General features: G+C 43.2%; 1 protein-coding gene and 1 non-coding gene across 2 annotated transcripts in view; both read right to left on the reverse strand.

The window, feature by feature from the left end:
* Positions 1–2296: 2296 nt before the first annotated feature.
* Positions 2297–21754, reverse strand: part of CDS2 (CDP-diacylglycerol synthase 2) — a 56883-nt gene continuing 37425 nt past the window's right edge. The window contains exons 2-13 of the mRNA XM_006047747.4: positions 18913–19049; positions 17546–17642; positions 16691–16788; positions 14580–14719; positions 12722–12780; positions 12016–12098; positions 8809–8896; positions 8237–8305; positions 7222–7374; positions 5601–5720; positions 5063–5166; positions 2297–4821 (exon numbers count right to left, since the gene is read on the reverse strand). Coding sequence (XP_006047809.3) covers positions 4689–4821; positions 5063–5166; positions 5601–5720; positions 7222–7374; positions 8237–8305; positions 8809–8896; positions 12016–12098; positions 12722–12780; positions 14580–14719; positions 16691–16788; positions 17546–17642; positions 18913–19049 — 1281 coding nt within the window. The 3' untranslated portion in view covers positions 2297–4688. The remainder of the gene's footprint in view (positions 4822–5062; positions 5167–5600; positions 5721–7221; positions 7375–8236; positions 8306–8808; positions 8897–12015; positions 12099–12721; positions 12781–14579; positions 14720–16690; positions 16789–17545; positions 17643–18912; positions 19050–21754) is intronic.
* On the reverse strand, positions 13094–13195 carry LOC112578943. The gene has a single exon (XR_003103384.1). It is a non-coding gene; the product is annotated as a small nucleolar RNA U6-53/MBII-28 (small nucleolar RNA).

Below are 21754 nucleotides of genomic sequence, written 5' to 3' on the forward strand. Positions count from 1 at the left end.
GATTTCCATGGGGAAGGAGGCCCTTTCCTCTTGCCCAGTGGTGCCGCCCTCCCTGTGACTTGACTCAGTGTTCCCCTCTGCTCTGCACACAGCTCAGGAACCTGAAGCACTCCTCTGGGCAAGTGGACGTGGTGGGGGCCAAGAGGAGTGGGAGAGACCTTCTCTGTAGCAGATGACAATACAGAGGAAGGCCTAAAAGTTTTCACTTATGTCCTTACATATAACAAGTCAGAGGCTTTGTGTTTCTTGCTTTCTTTAGAGTGATAACAGGGTAGGTGGCAGGTGGCCACTTGGGGATAGATGATGGGTGTTGTTTCTCTTGGATTCTAGGTTAGCAAAGGATCACAGGGGTGACTCATGAATGGAAACTATGCACTACATTGAACGAAAACTATTTCTTTTTAGTTTTCTGAATGCAGACAGAGGAGTGGGGGAGGATATGTGTGAAGTAGACCATTCTTCATTGAAGAAATGGCATTGACAGGAGGAATCCATGAAGTTCTTGAGCGGATAGAATAATAATGACCTAGAACCACTGGCTTGACTGGACTGTTTCCTGAGCGTTAGTGTGGAATGAAGACCAGTCCCAAGGGCCCATTATGTTTAAGTGATAGTCTCTCCCTTTCAGTTAATTGATGCAGTAATGATTATGACAGGAAGCAGGAACATGGTTGTGGAGGGATGGTAAGCAGCTGCTGTGATGGACTTATCCTGGGCCTGCCCTCCCACTCTTCTGGATGCGTGCCTGAGAGCCAGGTGAGTAAGGTCACTGCTGGTCAACCTGAAATGGTTAAGGGACAGTGCTGGGAGGAACAGAAAGATGGAACCACTTTCAAACAAAAATAGGCAGTCAGTAGCTGGGATTGCACTCCTTGCTGAGAATGGGCTGATCTTCTGCAGGGAATGTGGGTAAGCAGGGTCCAGGACCAAGAGGAGGTAGGCCTGGATGAGCCTTAAATTAGGCTCATTATCCCCACTTGGTCCAAGATCAGCACCCTGTGTAGGCTGTGCCACAAGGCCCCCATCCAACAAGGGGAAACAAGTGAGGAGGTGGGGGTGGGTAATCTCTTTAATAAGCAAAAGCCGGGTAACCGCATGGAGAGTGATCAAGGGAAAAGGAAGTTTGTTTTGACGAAGACAAGGGCAGAATAGTGCCCAAGAGTCAAACTCTCTCTTCAGAGCTGATGGTTTTTCCAGACTCTTTCAGAGCCCCTGCTGCAGAGAAGCACAGCAGGGTGGCCCATGGTCTGTTGTCTTGTGATGTATGCACAAGTCACCTAGACATCCTCCTCATAGCCTTTTCTTCCCACCTTGACTGTGAAGAATAGGAACCCTGGGCCTAAGGGAAACTATCCCCTCCACACGGCCCCCTTTCCTCAGCACACAGTCACAATGCACAAGCAAGGTGGGCACAACTTGAGTAACTCCCAGAACAAAAGGCAATGGTGCCTAAGATATCAGTGACCCAAGAAGAAGTTTCAGGTGTGCCACATCTATTAGAATACTGCAAAGCTACTTCCTTGGAAACCAACCTTGGGCAGGCTTCTTATGGAGCAAGGCCACTGCTTTCCAGTTTTCTAAGCAAGGACGTTCTTCGCCCTGAGTCAGTCACACACCCTGACCCCCGGCAATGTCAGGGAAGCTCCTGAGCCTGGTAGGGTCTCCCTGACAGGCTGAGGATCTGAACTTAAGGATCCATTCGAATCAGTCTCCAGCTAACTCAGCAACTAGTTCACTCAAATCAAAGGGTCTGTTTAGTCTCTATTCAAGTGTATTTTTTTTGATATAAATTATACATTTTATCCTCCTTTTAGCTTATATAAATTTTCTATAAATTTAATCTTTCTACAGTGAACATGTAATTTTTTTTTTTAACTTTACAATATTGTATTGGTTTTGCCATATATCAACATGAATCCACCAGAGGTATACACGTTTTCTTGGAATCTCCTTATACAATATAAGTTACAGGATAAAAAGCTCAGTGGGGAAAAAATAAAATACCATAAATTTTTTCAAAGTCTACCTGTGTAAGGTTAAAAATTACATTTTGCCCCTTCTGAAAGAGATATTAGATTTCAAACCTACTAATTTCAAGTTCCCCCCAAGCCTTCAGCTTCCTCATCAGCAAAGTGCTCATGCCTTTCACCTGAGATAACTCAGAAAGCTATTGTGAGAATGCATTGAATTCAAATTGGAAAACAAAACAAAAATCTCTAAATAAGGGCTGCACAAAATCAAGTGGGAAACATAAAACCATACAGGGAAGAAACTGAATTCATGACAAGAGAGGGCATACAATTTGTCACATTTTATTTCTCACACACACAAAAAAATGGATCTAGAGCAAGTTATGCCACTCATTAAGATGTGCACAGCTGTGTGTTACAATAGTCTCTGGAAACTTGTCTGTTCAGTGAAAGATTTTCAATAAATGGGAGAAAGAAAACCAATGTGCTATACAGACACAAGATGGTGTCTGTCTCCTGGCTACTTCCTACAAAATTCCCCTATTTCACCAGAAAGTATGTGGGAAATCAGAAGAAAACAAAATCCTAGCTGACCCTCGGGCTCTCTGGATGGCAGCTCTGTTGAGCTTCCAGCTGCCATTTCCTGGAACCCTCATCAGCAGCCATGTCCACAGGTATGTGCCAGGCTCCCTGATCCCAAAGGTGGCCCTATTCAAAGGTGGCTCTCTGCTGCTAGGTCCCAGCTGAGATTTCCTGTCCCCAAGGACCCACCTAAGATGCTCACAGTGGGGCACCATGAGACAGATGAAGTGCCATTCTATCTTTGGTTGGGGGATCCAAGTTCATTCTTCATTCAGAAAATGAGATTCATTACTCTACTCCACTCTAAGATTTATTGCAGAGGACAAGCATTTTAAGGAAAAGTATTTAGAAAAGGCCTGCAAGCACTTAATTTTTGCATGCCCAGGACATGAGTCAATACCTGCAAGCAGACTCTGATACGTACACCTGCTCAGCCAGAATCATGGAATATGGGAACTAGACGACAGCTCAGAAAATGAGAACCCGCAGAGTGATGTGTCCTGCCCAGTGTCACATGGCCAGCACTGAAAACACATTCAGGGGGCCTTAGACTTAAAAAAGAAAAGCCATTTACTGAAACGGAAATAAAAGTTCAGAAGAAAGAAGCTGCTGCATGTAGAAGGTCACACAGTGACTGTGAACAGAGACATCGGGAGGGGTCCGGCCTGTGCTGGACACCTCAGTGATTTGGGCCAGCTACGAGCGTCCACAGATACAGTAAGGTTGTGATAAACACAAAGAAAAGCAGCGCCAGCCCAAGGTGCTGAAACAAGCTGTTACACCCCCGTTTGGCAATGAGAACCACCATGGCACAGAATAATGAAACACATTTGGGCACCAATCTCTCTCTCCTCTACCCCTTTGCTTATTATCCTGACAAAGAATGTATATTCCAAAAGTCAACCTCACTCTTCTAATTAAAAGGAAAAAAAATAAATAAATCACAATTTAAAAAGAAAAAGGTCCCGCTGTAAAATACAAACTACATTTAAACTGGTCACATTATACAAGTGCGCATTTAATCTTCAGAAGCTTCAAACCTCTGGGTTGGGTTATGCAGACTTGTAAGCAGGACTTTGTGGTTTCAGTGAAGAAGTCATGGTACAACTGAAATCACTGTAAGAAATAAGTGATTTTTAAAGCATACACACAGATATACACTTGCCTTAAGAGTAATATATATACATATATATATATTAATATATACAACACAGCAGCTACATGGGTGGTCAGCCAGGTCAAGGGCATGGGTGTGTGAACAAGAAGCCCTCTGCTCCCTGCCTAATGAGGAAGCCCCCAGAAAGGATTCAGCAGCAACAAGTCTATAGCACAAATGTGAACAGCATCATCCCTGAAAAGACCCAGTCAGCCAACTGCCCTATAGGAGCCACTTGAGCCTAAACCCTGTGGGAAAAGACCTAGTTACGGCATCCTACTGCACACACTTGAAATAGAACAGTGTGGCTTTCTTCCAGACTATCATAATTTTTCATGCCTTCTGAAAAAAATTAAAACTGAAACCTTCTTCAGTCTGTGATGAAGTGAGGTGAAATCCATATCAAAAAGCAGAGCTCACAGTCCACAGGATTTCGTGAACAGAATGCTTATCTGATTAATAAGCCTTCATCCTTCTTCCCTCAGAAGGCAACCCTCCTGTAGCTCCAAGGCAGGGATTATTGAGAAGCCCAGGAAAAGCACTCCAGTAGTAAAGACATCCAAGCTGTGTACCTCTTCCCTGCTGGGGGTCAGCTACAAAGACAGTCGGTGGTGGGGGGCCTAAACTAGACAAACGTAGATAAATGAGTGTCCACTCTGATCAGGCCCAGAAATGGAAGCCCCAGCTTAGGAGCTAGAAGCACCAAGCAGGCACTCCAGAGCCGGGCAACACTGTCTTCCAGGATGTTAAAAGCTTTGGTTTTAAAAACAAAAACTGACTTCTTTCCAACTCAAAGCTATAGGTTACTGACAACTCAAATCATAAGCATATGGACTGTATACACAGATTTTTTTTCTAAATCCACAAATAGAAACACTGGTTTAAAAAAATGAGTTGAAGCCTGTCTTTGTCCAGCTGGGCTTGCCTGGGAGCCCTGCCCCTCACTCAGCCCTGCTTCTGCTCCTGGCCCTGGGTGGCCCCTACTTGTCCTCTGTGGCAGCTGTCAGCATCCCCTTGTCGGTCAGGTGAGACTTGAGCGTGTTGAAGATATGGAGTTGCTGATCTGGCCTCAAGGTCAGGAACTGCTGAACCAGCTTACTTGGGTTTGGGCCCCTGCAAGAGGATGAAGGAACAACACTGAGCAAAGCAGGAGCCAAGCAACTTCAAGGGCCTGATTATTTCAGTGGCGGTTCCCTTCCTGGATTCTCTGCTAATGGAGGGTAGGGGACCTCAGAGAATCCACAACTAATAGCAACTGAAAACGGAATTCATATTTGGGATTTTTTTCACTCAAACTGAGAAGTAGATGAAATTCTAAAATCCACCAACTTGGTTCAGATGGAAGCTACTATACCTGATAAAACTAGCAATATACACGTTGACAAAGGTGGCCATCAGATACTGGCAGTCAAAGCGATCCATGATGCCTCCATGGCCAGGAATGGTATTGGCAAAGTCCTGTTAGAGGAAGGAAAGGATTGGTAAGCCTGGCTTCATCCAAGTCAAAGCCTTGTCTATGGTCACACCTCAGTGTCCACCTATTGCACGCTATAGCTGAGGGCAACAGAAAGTGAAACATACTGATTCGGGTGCTGAAGCTACAGTATACAATCTTATTAAATTATAAAATATCTCTTTTGAAGAAAGATTAACATAAAAGATTATCAAAAAACTGAAATGCAACCATGGAATTTTCTTAGAAACAATGTATCTTCCTTTATCCTACTTAAATCCCATGCATGGGTGAAGAGCACACACTAACAGTCAGGGTTCACAGCCTGGTATTTTGAAGCAGGTGGTAGTTGATGAGGTGAGACAGGAGGAGGAAGGCAGAGATGCTGAAAAGGGTTCTGGCTGGGAGACAACGAAAGGAACAAAAAGGGTTTTCCTACTTTGATTTTAAAGGCTCGTTTGAATCCACTAGCGAAGAACCCTCCGAAGGGGCCGATGAGCGAGGCAAAAGTAGAGAGGGCAATGCTGTGAATCTGGAAGGGGTACATCCGGACTGTTTTCTAAAAAGAACAAATGAAATCAGTTCAGATGCCTGCAAGCCCAGGCTTATTACTTGTTACCATAAAAAAAAAAAAGACAAAAAAACCACCTCTTTATGAAACTATATCCCCCCCTCCCCAAAATTAGAAAAAGACTGGTTTAGGAGTTCTTTTTCTGCTAAATCTCTAATACACTGCTTAACAGAGGACATTAACATATTATGCATTCAGTCTACAGCAATATGTTTTGTTTGAAGTATATGAAGAAAATCCAGTCCTACAAGGACACATCATTGAAAAAAGGGATTATTTTAGCACCGTCTTTCCAGATAATTACAGGGATTCTTTTCTGATACTACAGCAAAACTTGACAAGTGATAGGTTTCTAAAAGTTGGTGCAATGTGGAATTGAAATTCTATCAATAATTTTTTTGTACTCTCACATTAAAATCCATTGGTCTATATTGCACTTTGAATAGATCATTTTATCCATGCATGATTGTGTAACACCATGCACTGGCCATTTCAAAAATACTGGTTTAATGAGTTACATAAACCTGCCATATGTAGATACATTTTGCCATACAATGTCAAAATGTCATATGTTAAAATCACCACAGATCCCATCAGTAAAGTCTTAAAGTATTAAGAAGTTATCAAACTTGCGTGGCAGGTATATACTCTCCAAAATTCTAATTTTTACTTGAAAACCAAATTTTATCATTGGTAACAATTACTGTCAGTTGTTTTCTGGAAGTGACAAATCTCACTTCATTTCTTTTTTAAGAAAAATGTCTGCCAAAAACCTATATGAAAACCTACCGTTTCTCATTTCTTTTCAATTAAAATTTATGTCCCCATAAAACAGCTGCCAGTACAGCTCAGAATTCAAACAGGTGCACACAAACTCTTCCTTTGGGTAAGCACAGTCCTGCAGCATTCAACAGAAGTATTTTATGTATACTTTCCATTTTGGCACCAGAGTATTAGGAGATGTATAGTCAAGGATCAAGATTTAATAAAGTTAATAATTTTCCTATTTCATCAAAGACACTGTTAAGATAAGCTGGATAGGTCTTCTTGTGAGTGTGTGGCATAATGAATCGGATGACAGTCCAGTTTGGTGCCACTGCCTCCACTCATACAAGGTGTCAGCAGGCTTACCCACCACTGCTTTTGCACCACCATGGCAAATGATGACAAAATGAAACAGCAAATGATGTCATTATGTTATGAAGAAAACAACTGTGATCTCACAGATACCCTCAAGGCATCTCAGGGTGCCCCAGGAACCAAAAGCACACTTTCAGAACTCTGGTCTTAATAATTTGAGGTAGGAGGAAACATCTCCTGCTGCCCCCACCCTGAACTGACTTAAGCAATTCTCTTCCATCCTGGGGTTTACAGCTTTGGGGAGGGAAGAAGCTAGGTTTTTTGAGGGAAGGCAATGGTGGAGACGGGGCTCTCTCTCTGTAGTCACTAACCAGCCGAGGATCATTCGCCCCATGTGAGTGGTACATACCCAGCCAATGATTGATTGGATCACCCCAGGAATGTTGTACTCCTGCAGCCGAAACAGGCCCGAGGGCTCACAGTCCACAGTGAAGCTGTTGGTATCATTGTTGTACTCCACAGGGCAGACAAAACATCTGTACCCAGACATCACATAGGACAGCTGAGGATGAGAACAGACAGACAAAGGAGACAAGTTCCAGCCATCTTGCCTGGGCAGTAGCCACCTGGTTAGGCCATGCTCCTCACAGTACCTAGCACCCTAATTGCAAGCTATGCACTAAATCAGAGGTTCATGTTTCACCGTATGTGTTATTTTACCTGAATTCTGGAAAAAACTGAAAAAGAGACTTCTGGGCTACTGAGGCCTCACATGTACTTGCTCAAACAACCAGGTCCTGAATAAATCCAGGAAAGACCTAAAGGAATCTGGGCAAGAACTATAAGAAGTTTTGTCCTATTTGGAGAACCTATGGTTCATTTTTCTCAGGATCTCTTAATTCGAAATTATAAGTGGTAAGGGGAACAGTATAGTGAGAGGGCAACAACCAAGAGGAAAGAAGCACAAGACCACTAAATAGGCGAGTGAGTCTTGAAGGACAGCTAGACAACTTTGAAAAGGGGAGAGACTGACTTGAAGGTCAGAAGCAGGGAATGGTGCTCTAGAAAAGGGTGGTAAATCACTCCCCTCCAGGCAAGGCACACGCAGGAGAAAATCTGGGTTAGAATGGCATGTCCCACCTCACCTCTTACTCTCAGACAAAGTACCAAAAGCCTGACCATGAACGCCATCTCCTGAGCGTCACCAGGCCTCGCCAGCATGAGAGGAGTACAAGTTGTACCTGGCCTCGGCTCCTCTACTGCCAAGACCCTGCTTGAAGCCTGGCAGACAAAGCATGTTCACGCCCTGCTACAGGGCAAGGCTACCATTCAGCAGGACAGAGTCCCTGGCCTTGGGAGATGGGCTCTGAAGGTGGGTGGGAGGCCTCTACCCAACCCTCACCCAGCTGGGAGCCACTACCTACCAGAAGGCCAAAGACCACAGTAGCAAAGAAGCCCCCAATGAAGCCTTCCCAGGTCTTCTTCGGGGACAGCTGTGGACAGAGAGCAAGTTCTTAACAAAATGCATTTTGATAACTCTGGCTTTGGGAATTATGATTGTTTAAAGTCTTTTTATTATTAAAAAACCTCATTCAATTAACCACTTCACTTTCTAAAATACCCCATACTTGGTTTCCTTGTATAGCCTGAGAGCCCTCAGTGTCCATTCTGTTTCAATTGGTCAAACAATTTAATTATAAAACAGTAAAACAGTAAACTAATTAAATGACAACATTCAAATTCAGATCAAAGCCCCAAAAGTGTACCTACACAGTCTATAAAATATTTTCTCTATCAGCTCTTTATTTTTTTCCGCATGAGTAATTGTTAAGTCTTCCTTTGGCTTTTCTCTTGAATCTAATTTATTACTAGCCTTTCTCCAGGGTGACATGAAGATGTACATGCCATGCAGATCTCTTCTATCTCCCAAGCTGATCTACTTGAAAGCACTACCCTCGCCTCACGGCAATGGTCCATGTTAGGGTGATCCGTTTACCTTGATGAGTGGGGTCCGACCAAAGAAGAAGCCAAACATATAGGCCATGATGTCATTACAGATCACACAAGAAATGGGGACAATGAACCTAGGAAATTAAACCAAAGTAAGAATCAACTCTACCAAGATGATACCTCCAAAGTCCACAAAACAATGCTATTCATAAATTTCAGTGCCAAAATAGCCACATAGTACTTATTACCCATTAAGGAATAAGTTTAAAATAAAAAAAAAACACCATCAAGTACCTGGCACACAGCAGCATTCGAATGTTTACTGAATGACTACTGAATAAATGGAGGTGGTATTCTATATAAAATGTCATGTTCTTTTTTCATTACAAAGTAATATAAATTTTTTAAGTATACAGAAAAGAAAAAATTAAAAGTTGTCCTTCTTTCCCCTATTCCTATCTCCATTCTCCAAAATAACTACTTTTAATCATCTCTGACTCTTCTTCTTCTAGTAGTTACCTCCATTATTCTGTTACATTTATTATCTATTTCATAATTGACTTCTTTTTTTTTTTACTGTTTATTACTAGCTCTAATGAGCTCAACTTTCCCCCAGGACTACACAGACAGCAAGACCAAGATTTGATACGTAAGTGCATATGGCCAGATTTCTCCTCTGCCTCCTTCTGCTAGTGGTCTGATCATCCCTACCACAAAAAAAAAGGGGGGACAGTTTCCACACTCGTACCATCTCTCTTCTCCTCACTCTCTATTCTCTGACAATCACTTTTTAAAATTTTTTAAATTTCCTCTATAGTTGAACATAATATACATAAATCCTAGCCCCTCAACTCGGAGAAAGCAATGGCACCCCACTCCAGTACTCTTGCCTGGAAAATCCCATGGATGGAGGAGCCTGGTAGGCTGCAGTCCATGGGGTCGCTGAGGGTTGGACACTACTGAGCAACTTCACTTTCACTTTTCACTTTCATGCATTGGAGAAGGAAATGGCAACCCACTCCAGTGTTCTTGCCTGGAGAATCTCAGGGACGGGGGAACCTGGTGGGCTGCCATCTATGGGGTCGCACAGAGTCGGACACGACTGAAGCGACTTAACAGCAGCCCCTCAACTACAGGCTTTATTTTTCTGACTCCCTGTTTGTTAAGGGAGAGATTTAAAGCACCTATATCCACCCAACCACCCATATTATTTACTCTGTTGAGGCTTCCAGCACATATTCTCTGCTCTACAACTGTAATCAAGTCTTGAAGGTTCCATCTAAAAACCAATAATTAGAGATTTTTAATATGATTCACTCTAGAACAAAGTGGTATGTCTAGCCCTAAAGATGAGAACTTAGCATGAGCCTCTCTTTGGAATTACTTAACAACACTCTGAAAGAGAGGAAGAGTATGCCTTCCCATTGTTTTAAACATAATAATGCCCTCACAGTATGCCATTATCATTGTTTTAAACATGATAATACCTTAAGGCTCTAAAGAACCTCTTGAGGAGGGTGAAGGAGGAGAGTGAAAAAACCGGCTTAAAACTCAATATTAACATTTAGATGAGCTAGTCTTTACATGTTCTAAGCTCTTTATATATTTTTACTAATTTATTCCTCAGGCAGTAGGTATTACAGCATCTTCACTCTGAGAACAGGAAACAAAGGCACGGTCTGGGATCTTAACCACAGTACTTTAGTATCTCTGTTGCTGTTGTTCAGGGGCTAAGTCATGACCAACTCTTTGCGACTGCAACATGCTAGGCTTCCCGGTCCTTCACTATCTCCTGGAGTTTGCTCAAACTCATGTCCATTGAGTCGGTGATGCCATCCAACCATTTCATTCTCTGTCACCCCCTTCTCCTCCTGTCCTCAATCTATCCCAGCATCAGGGTCTTTTCTAATGAGTTGGCTCTTCGCATCAAGTGGCTTCAGCATCAAGCTTCAGCTTCAGCATCATCCTTCCAATGAATACTCAGAGTTAATTTTCTTTAGGAAATCTGGTTTGATCTCCTTGCTGTCCAAGAGACTCTCAAGAGTCCTCTCCAGAACCACAGTTCAAAAGTTATCAATTCTTCAGTGCTCATCCTTCTTTATGGTCCAACTCTCACATCCATACATGACTACTGGAAAAACTATAGCTTTGACTACACAGACCGTTGTTAGTAAAGTGATGTCTCTGCTTTTTAATATGCTGTCTAGGTTTGTCATAGCTTGTCTTCCAAGAAACAAGTGTCTTTTAATTTCATGGCTGCAGTCACGGTCTGCAGTGATTTTGGAGCCCCAAAAAATAAAGTCTGTCATTGTTTCCATTTTTTCTCCATCTATTTGCCATGAAGTGATGAGACTGGATGCCATGATCTTAGTTTTTTGAATACTGAGTTTTAAGCCAGCTTTTTCACCCTCCTCTTTCACCCTCATCAAGAGGCTCTACACACTAGGATATGTCTTCACATTTTCACTAAAAGCATGGCTTCTTCAGTCAACCTACTGATTTCTATCAATGGTGATAGACTTCTTGCTGAAATCATCATATTTGCAGAATAAAATATACTAATATATTATTCTTTTGACACATTGCCAGATTCTATTTGCTATAGTTTACTTAGAATGGTACAGCTATAATCATGAAAAAAAAAAAAAATCAGTTTATCATTCTTGTTTCTCCCTGTGTTTTTATCAGCTTTAATACTAGGGTTAGATAAGACTCACCAAAACTAGAGAAAGCCTGTGTGCAGTCATAAGTAAATAAATAAATACTCAGCTGCTATCACTGGTCATTTTTTCCAGGTGTGGATTCTTATGGACTTTTCAAAGCTCTTTTATAATTACTGATCTGTTCAAGTTTTCTTCTTTGTGACTTTTACTCAGTGTCCTCTTGCCAGGAAATGATTTTTTTCTTCTAGATTTTCAAATTCGTTGCTGTACAGTTGCACTGTCCTGGACTCTTTAAATATCCTTATACCTGTTGGTTTAGAACAGTGGTTCTTCAAGTGTAGGTCCTGACCAGCAGCATCAGCATCACCTGGGAATGTACTAGAAATGGAGTTCTCAGGCTTCACCCCATAGCTACTGAGGCAGAAAATCAAAAGTAGGGCTCAGGAACCTGTGTTGTAACTAGGCCTGCAGGGGCCACTGATGTGCTCAGGTGAGAACTGCCAACTTAGCAACTGGGGTTTCTCAGTCCTCCTATACATAAGAACACTCACAAAGTAATAGGAAAAATGCCCCTCACTAACATCACTCACCAGATCATTCCTTCAAATAGGTTGTGGATAACAAGATGTGACTGTGTTACAACAATCAGTAATGTTACATGGGTCCAGCCAAACTGCAAAAGAAGATAAAGGATAAACTTTACCTATCAGTTCACCTTGAAAGGAACTTCAAATGATAGCTAATACCAAACAGAAAACTGTTAAGAAACAGGTAGGAAAGATATCTGCTTCTGTATCTGTCTTACTGGAAATGAAAAGCCACAGAACAGGCCTCGAGAACTATGTTTCCCAGCTACAGTTCCCAACAAGAGGAGGGTGCACGTGGCCCACTAGTTAGTCCCTTTATGCTCCAAAAAGCCTGGGTACTTCCTGTTTTCTTAGGAAGTATTTACCGAGAGATTAGGACACTCAGAGAGGGGGTGTTTTAAGTTGAGGGAGCAATACAGCAGGAAGGATATCTATGGTCAATGTCTAAAGCTTCACCTAGAGGCCACACTGAGATCCAGACGGGAGTCACTGCTTAGGGTATATAACAGTGATTAGGTCTAGGTGGATAAGAAGCCACCAAATTTCACAGGGGATGCCTCTTTCACCCTCCAGGTTTCAGATGCACAAGAACAGACTATATTCCAAAGTTCTGATTTATCACAGAAAGGATGAGGGGCCTGTGGAGTTTCTGCAGAATTTCACTTATATCAAGAGTTTTGACACTGACACATTTTGACACTACCCTTACCATGTAGAACTGCAATCGATAATGCTTCTTGACCAGACTCAGCACAAACATGCAGAATCCTAGTTTGAGAAGGAAGGAAGAGAAAGGGCAAAATGAATCACAATTTATCTTTGTCCTAGTCATTTCCTTTAGCTGTGTCATATGGTCCTTTGCTAATTTCCTGGCAACAGCTAACCAGGGCACAAATCCATTGCCCAAGGGAATAAAACCAGTTATTCAGACAGGCAGTCAGAAGGGAAAAATGACTACTTCAAGACAATCAAAGGAAGACAATATTTAAAAATTTTACAGATTACACTCAACTTAGGATACTGCTCACCAGCTAGAAATGTTTTGATTCTAGAACAGGGGCTGATAATGGTCAGGCCAGGTGCCAGTATTTTGTTGTTGTTACTAAACTCACGGGCACCCAAAGCAGGGCAACACTGCCCTAGCTGGTAGCTCAGTTATTAGCATGGCAACTCATCATTGAGGTTAGCTGCCTGTTTTTATAAACAAACTTTTATGAGAACACAGCCATAACTATTTGTTTACATGTTATCCAGGGTTTCTTTTGTGCTACAATAGCAGAACTAAGGAGCTATAGAGACTCCACAGCCCCCAAAACCTGTAATATTATTTTCTGGACCTTAATAAACCAATCTCTATCCTAAAGAACAGGTCTGGCAGAATGGGGATCCACATGGTATAAGGCCAAGGTCATCTTTGCATCTCTCTCCTACTGACCCACATGACTAAAACCTCTAGGAAGAAAACAGATTTTACCCACAAGTGTGCTGGGTCCCTCAAAAGTAGCCCTGCCCAGAAGAGAGCATATCACTGTTCTAGACCTCTGGCCTCCCATTGTGGGGCTGCTTCTAGGCTCTGAGGCATGCTTTCTGACTATCCTCAACACATCAGACCTCTCAGCAGTAGACTTCATATTCAGTAGCCAGGTTATCATTCAGACAGCCAAGTATCACTATCAAGTTGATGAAAAAATAGGTCAGATTGAAATTTAGGTCAGAGTCAGAACAAATTTCCCATATGCCTCAAACTGGTTTTCAGGGTAACCATGAAGAACATTAGCATTATTTGAACTCCTGTATAGTCTCAACTGAGTTTAGACTGACGGAGCAGTTTACCGTTTGTCAAATTTCAATATAGTTTATCAAATCCTCATAGTGACTTTGCCATTTTAGCTCTAGGTTACAGGAAAGCTAACTGAGACTCAAAGAGTAAGCTCCTGGCTCTTCTGAAGTCACAGGTCTTTTTAAACCCAAATCAATAAAATTTCTAATGCACTATAGTGTCCCTTTTTTAAAATTAATTTTTATTGGAATATAGTTGATTTACAATGTTGTGTTAGTTTCAGGTGCCCAGCAAAGTGAATCAGTTATACATGTACATATGTCCACCTTTTAGATCCTTCTCCCATAGAGGTCATTACAGAGTTCCCTGTGCTATATAGTAAGTTCTTATTAGTTATCTATTTTATATACTATAGTGTGTATATGCCAATGAAAAGTCCTTCTTAAAATACAAGTTTCTGGACTGTTTTGTTCTGGTCACACTGCAGATCTCTGCCAACAAGAGAGTGAGGACACAACAATGTTGTGGGGTCTTTCAACAGAGGCTGAAACACACAGACACGTAGCACAAACTACAGCCCCTGCAACCACACAAGCCCCTCAGCCTCATTTCTCTTAGTAAACAGCCACTACAGATCATGTAAGGCAGAATCCTTAGTTCTGCTTCCTTGTGTGGTCAGAGTTAAGTCATCAAAACTTTACATGAACCAAGAAACGCCCCAACTCCAACTCAGCAGATATACAAAAACAAGACATATGCAACAACTGGCGAGCTGCTTAACACATACCTGTTAAATAGAGAGTAAAGGAAATGAATCGGTGGTATTTACTGAGAATCCGCAGAGGCTCCTCTCTCTGGACCAGAGTGAAGAAGTAATCTGTCACTGTTTCACCATAGAAGAAATAATTTACACACAGCAGAAAGTACCTGTTAAAGAAGACAGATCACTGCCAAAGGGAACACATGTGGCCCCTCCCTTACAGCAGTCCACCCAACCCCTAAGAACCCCCCAGGCAGCTCACAGCAGGACAAGCAGACCACAGATCCCTGTCCTCTGGTGACCCTGTAGGTGAGATATTTATCTAGAAATTTGTGGCTTTCATTCACTCTCCATTTGTCACAAACTTGGGACCCAGTTTCTGCCCCTTCTATAGCATTGCCAGGTCTAACAACACTCAATCTGTAAGACAACCCCCAGAAAGGTACCTCATCCTGCCTCCTTGGCCTTACTTCTACTCTTCCTGATAGGAACTCTGCATGCCTATCAAAAATTTCTCTGGCTTTCTGTCTGTCTGCTTGGTTCCTTTCTTTTCCCTGCTTGGAACATCCTCTTCACTTACCCAATTTATCACTCATTGCTCAAATACCATTGATGTGGTATCTGCCTCCCCTGCCTTTATTTCTATAATGCAAAATATTTGCTCTTTTCACTAAGCAATTAATCATGCTTCATCTCAGACTGTCTTCCTCTCTGATGCCCGGCTCTAACATACAAATCTTTCACCAGCATTAATTCTTCACTTGTTTATAACCTCTCTCCTCAACTAGAAGAAGCTCCAAAGAGGGAGAAGCCATGGTCCATATACATGTGCGGCTTCACTAGTGTTTCTGAGTATGAGAATGAGCAACCCAATTCTAAACACTCAATAAATATCCAGACATCAAAGAAAGGGGAGAGCTTCTCTTATCTCTTCCATTTTTTTTTTTAAATTGTGGAAGTTCAAGAACTCCCAAACAAGCTTTGTTTTCTGTTACATGAAAAACACTTCCTTTGAACAGTGACCACAGTCAGGGGTCAAACATCCTGAATATGTTAATAAAATTCGTAACATTGCTTTCCAGCTATAGGAGACCCACAAGAGAAACCTACATCTTAACCCAGTGGGCAGGCCCTGGCCCTGTGGCGACTGCAAGGCAGCTTATGCTGCTGGGTGACAAGGAAGCATCTCTGAGAAGGATGTGTCCAGCCCAAATATGAGCATGTCAGCTCCCTTGGCCATAACCAAGTTGCTGGGGCCCATAACACTACTCTCTGGCCTGGTAAGTTATGAAATCAATGCCCAAGACCCAGCACAGCAGAGTGAGAGGAGTCTGTATCTGCCCTAACTCTTCTCAGGACTACACAATGCTCTGTTCACATGTCACCACCTCAGAAGAGTGTGGTCTATACAGCAAAGGGCTTCAGATCAGGAAGGTGTCTTGGACATCATCTGCACTACAGGTTTTGTTCTGGCTTCAAGGCTTGTCTTTGGCAGTCCAATGGTTAGGACTTGCTCTCACTGGCCAGGCCCAGGTTCAATCCCTAGGCAGGGAACTAAGATCCTACATGCCACATAACACAGCCAAAAAAAAAAAAACCTAAGGACATCCAAGCCCTTTCTCAGGAGGAGAAAGCAGAGCTCCTCTGAGGAGCCCAGACCCCCTGCACTCAGTCTCACTCCTGCCCACTGGCACCCAAGGAACCTCCAAGGAACTAGGACTCCAAAACCACAGGTTGAAAAGCACTGACTAGGTCTCTACTATCTATTTTAAGGATGAGGAAGCCAAGTTCCAGAAACAGCAACACCAGTGTTGACAACTCCCAGATGACTGTTGTTGGATGCTGGGAAACCAGAACACAAAAAATGTACTGATCTAGAAAACGGGGGCCACTGTGCAGTCTAAGGAATCCAAATACTGATGTAAATATGGTCACAGATACAGCTGGTCTGGATTCTTCTAAGGAAGAACCACTCCTTCCAAGCCAGCCATTCAGTCTGGCCTAGGCAATACTTTGGTCTCAAAGGTGCTGTGAAGGTCCATGGCCATCAACCCCTCCCTCCAACCACGACTGTAACTACCTACCACAAAACGTTTGTCCAAACCTGTTAAAGGTCTCTGTGGGGCTAGAGAGCTTACCAGCTGAGGGTTCTGAACCAAGGCAGGTCATAGGAGTGGTACACATTGTAGCCAATAGTGATAATCTCATGGAAACACTTAATCTGAACACACATCACCTGCAGGACACAAAAGAATTAAAACACTTGCTAGCTCCTCAGTTCTTGTGATCTGTGGAAACAGAAACCAACAGGTCATAGGCCTTCAAGAAAAACCACTATATTTAAGAACAATGTCAGTCCTCCAGTGATTCTGCTCCCCTCCTTTCTCTCACATCACTCAACAGGGTTGGGGGAGGCCCTTTATGTCCCACAGAGCAGATCTAATTTCTCACAATAAATATATGCTTCTGAAACTTTGATTAACTTTTTATTGTAGACTCCCCCAGGACTCAATCTCTTCCACTTTTGACTCTGAATAAAAATACATACTTGAAAAGTCCCAAACTGCTCCGCTCAGTCGTCAGTTGTATAGTCATTTGATGCTGTCTGTGACAATGGGAAGACTCAGAGCAAAGTACTGTGGACTGGAATTTTGTATCAAAAGTCCTAAGCTTATGAGGGAGGCCCCAGGAAAACAAGAAACAAAATCAAGAGTCACACAGAATCATAGCCAGGTTCCCAGTTTGACCAAAGAGCTGAAGTATTAAAATCAAAATTTAAAGTGATCTTTAATCACCTACAACTGGCCCGTGCCAATAGCCCTCCAGTTGGCTGCTGGAAGGTGAGAAATCATAGTTATTCTAAGGTGGATGTGGTCTGAGCAGCCAGGATCTCAAGTGATTCCCAGAAGCAACCCAATACCTGGCACTTAAAATGACTAGACATGCAGGGAAAACTGAAGGTAAAACTAAAGTAGCAAGTAAATGGCACTTACAATCATCATTAAAACCATTGGTCCCAAGTAAATGATAATGAAGAAAAATGCAATCATCGCCAAAGTCAAGATGCCTCTCACCCACCAGTTCTTCCATCTAAGACAGAGAGGAAGGGAAGGAGAAAACATTTTAGGAGCCCAAGGGAACTGAAGCACAAACTCAGGGCGGATGGTTCTTTTGGGATAAGAGGGCTCTGAGGTTAGTGCTTTCCAGGAGTATGTCTTTCACCTTGACAGAGGCCGTAGCTGTATGCTGGAAGAAGCAGGTCACCTCACCCATCAGAGCCACCACCTCATCAACACTAAACTCAGCAAGTGCTCCAGGCTTGCATAAAAATACACCCAACTTGTTTTTCAATGAAGCAATCAGGCAAAACTCCCAAGGGAAATGTAATGTCTGCCCGCCTCCCTTATGTATGTATTTAGATGGCTTCTATGGGCACCTCTGAGAAAAAACTATTAACATTTTTCCTGCAGCAGAATCCTACATTTCTCCGCTCTTGCATCACTATGGTAATACCAATATCAAACACAGTGGTAGTAACAGCTATCACACCTGGCACATATGCACCTGGCACTTCTACAAGGACTTTCATGTGTATTAACTGATTCAACCCTCAACACTACTAGCTTTTACAGATGAGGAAGTGGATGTACAGATGATACCCTGTTAAGTGCTTCAGCTGGGAACTGAATCCTGGGAGCCAAAGTGGCTCCAGAACCCATGATCTTAATCATTGCACAATACAGCCTTTCAAAAGGACAAATGTGTGGGAGGCATGCCCAGGCACATTTTTATATAATGTTTTGGGGTCTTATAGTTTGTCTGCCCACACAGCTGGTATCAGAAGGACCAGAATCTCAAGGGACCAAAATTTTAACCCTGAATTCACCAAAGTTGAGATGTTTCTTAATTCCTACAGGAGTATTTAAGGACTGTCCAAAACAGACGTGTGGGGGAGAAGGAAAACTGAACTCTGAACTAGAAACTTAGGCTCCTCAGTGGAAAGCAGCCTGCCCATTAGTCACAAACCCCAAGGACCATTTATCTTCATGTGCTCTATCAGTGACTACTCCTGTGTCCATGTATTCCTGCTCTTTGGATAGTACCTCCCAGCCAGCCTAGGGTACCCTTCAAGGGCCAGATCCACTCAGGCTGTGCTTGTAGTCACTGGTAAGTACCCGATGACACTCAATGGAGCCTTAAGCAGAGGCAGGGGAGACTATAACCAATGAAAGTGGGCAGGTCTGGGCCTCACACTTTAACAGATGTGGGCTCCTGCTACAAGACTGTGGGCTTCAGGTCTTCCATGACACTTGGAGACCCAGAGCCCTCAGCAAGCACTTGCATGATTAAGCCAAGCTACCTTGAAGACAAGTTGGAAAGGGCCCTGTTGAGAACCTCTGGCGTATCATCTGCAGAGGGTGGTTGGGTGACAGCTTCCACTCTGCTTTCACTGTCCGATGCAGTCTCTCCATCTGCCTTTGCTTCTGACTCTGACTCCTGCACAGCAGAAAAACAGAAGAGGGAAAGATCAAAAGCGCTGAGTAGGATACTGGGTGTAGACATCCAAAAGGACCCATCTACCTTTGAAAAGGCCTCTCCACCAACACCTAAGTTACACAGGGAGGAGCCCCCGCTCTCCCTCCACAATACCACAATAAGCTGTGGACTCTTGGAGCCACGGGACAACTAGTGGCTCTGGACAGGCCCTCTCGGGGGAAGCTGAGTGTGCAGGCTACTGCCCCCTGCAACAGAGTTCCTGAAAACCTATGGTGTTACTTCCAGGCTTCACAAGACCACCACGTGAGGAGGCAAGCCCCAGTCAGGTGCGGAAGCCCTAAGGGACCACTAACTCTAGTCAACACTTCACCAGGACTGGTGTGTGCCACTGCCCCCTCCCTGCCACCAGGCCTGGGTGTCAGCAGACACTTTGATGTCACTCACTTAGTTGCCACCAGATCACAGTCACGTAAGGAAATGCCTGGAGGAACTCACCCTGCTCCCCAGCCTGCATGAAGGGACCAGAGCGTGCCAGCAAAAGGTCCTCCGTCCAAAGTACCAAGCTTTTATTTCTTAGGGGAATTTAGAATAGATGCTGTGAGAAGAGGTGCAGGAGAAATCAAATCACTTGGAATCAAAGTCATGATACTACATTGTATTTGAGTAGCCCTTCAGAATTCTGAGAGTATTTCCTGTACCCATGAACATTTGAGCAGTTATGGAAGGAAGGAAAGGCAGACAGAAAGATCACTATTTATAAATGAAGAAACAGGGGCTCTGAGAAATTCAATAGCTGGCCCCAAATCTCCTATAACAGGTCTCTGACTTTAATGTGTTCATTCCACTACATTTCCTTTTATCAAAGCATCTCAGAATCCATTTAATTCTTCAGTTAAGTGATTCAGAACAAAACTGGTAATGGCAATAGGATGTTTCACCAAATCATCAAAGATTTCATTACATACACGAACAGACAAAAAGTTGTATCTTTTTTTCAAACTGAACAATTTAAATTTCCTTAGTGACTTAGCAGCAGCAGCAGCAGCAGTGACTAATAAATATATGAAATTGAGCCCACTTCACACATCTCTTGGCCATTCTGATGTCTTCTTTTGTGAAGTGCTTGTCAAGTCATTGGTCAGTTTTCTACTGGGTTTCCTTGTTTTTTTTATGTGTAGTTGTTTTTTAATATGTTCCAAATTTAAGTACTTTGTATCACTAACATGTTCCCCCAGTCTCCTCTAAACCCTAACAACCCACCTGAGTCCTTCTCTCACCTACAATCAGACCTTTTCCCTCTTGCTCAGCACTGGCCACAATGAGGAGTTGGTGGGAGATTTTGTAATTGTCTGCTGCCCCAGCTGACCTTAAGGCCCCTAAAGACAAGATATTCTCATGCCTGGCACACAGATGCTTACAAATACATGGAAGATGGTGGAGAAAGAGGAATTCTTTCCAGCTATGGTAAAGCAGCCCCACTCTCATAGAGACAGCTGTTTCTACATTAACTTATAACTGAGATAACACCACAAAACAGAAGGCTTAACTACTACAGGATTGCTGATACAGAAACAGGGGGCTTTGGTAAAGAACTTAGGGAGTCACTCTGCTGTACAGCAGAAATTAACATAACACTGTAAATCAACTATACTTCAATTTACAAAAACAAAACAAACAAACAAAAAAACCTCATGGAGGTGGCATCAGTAGCACCTGAGGGAAAGAGCCACAGCTGCTGCTGCTGAGGTCAATGCTCCTTCCTCCACCAGGCTGAGCCAGTGGACAAGTCACCCAAGTGCTGTACTCCACTTCCTTACCTAATAAAAGGGCACGAGAAAGGACCCTTCTCTTCTGTGTAAGGGTTCTCCAGAAAGATATAACCAGACACACACCCAGAGCTGTGTCCTATTCCACTGCCCCACAAGGTTCTGAAATGTAGCAATGCTCCTAAGTGTAACTGGGATTCTCTCTCTCCAGTCACACTTAGTGAAGACGGAGGCATTCAGAACAGATTTCCATGCTCTAGGCTAACATTATCATCCTTTCCCCATCAGTGACCATCAGGGATATGAGGTAACGATGCTGTGGGATTATCTAGATCTGACCTCGAAGGAATTGCAAAATCCAAGTACCAGGGCCCCACAGATGTTCTCCAGGAGTATGCAGAAGCCACAGGGACTGAGATGACAACAGCCGGCGAGAGGGTATGTATGCAGGCGCATATGCTTGCGAGCGCATGCCCAGGCGTGTGTGCAACACACACACACAGAAGCTCTAGCACCAGCTATTTTTAACTCATCCATCTTGTTGTCAAGGAAACTCACAAAGGCTGCTCGTTTCCCAAGCTAGGAAGGGCAGGAAGAAACCCCGGCAGAGCCCCTGCAGGGGAGGGGCAGGGAGCTCTGGCTTGGTACTAAGTCTCTGGACCTTGCAGACCCTTTTACAAACGTCAGCCCAAATAACGCCGTATCTGACTCCTCTCCTTCCTTACTAGGAAGAGTCACAGTGAAGAGAGGTATCCTGAAGCAGAAAGCTGTAAAAGGACACAGAGAAGTGTCACAAAGACACAGTGACTGTTGTTATTGTCAAGACAGCAGGAGGCCTGGGATGAGCAACTAAGACATGAAGTAAACTAAAGAAATGAGCCTGAAGGGGATTAACTTTCCAGTTGTCACCTGCCTTTAAGCTAGTAAGGGCTTCCCTGG

This window comes from Bubalus bubalis, chromosome 14 (genome assembly GCF_019923935.1).
Source record: "Bubalus bubalis isolate 160015118507 breed Murrah chromosome 14, NDDB_SH_1, whole genome shotgun sequence".
In the NCBI taxonomy this organism is placed as follows: Eukaryota; Metazoa; Chordata; class Mammalia; order Artiodactyla; family Bovidae; genus Bubalus; species Bubalus bubalis.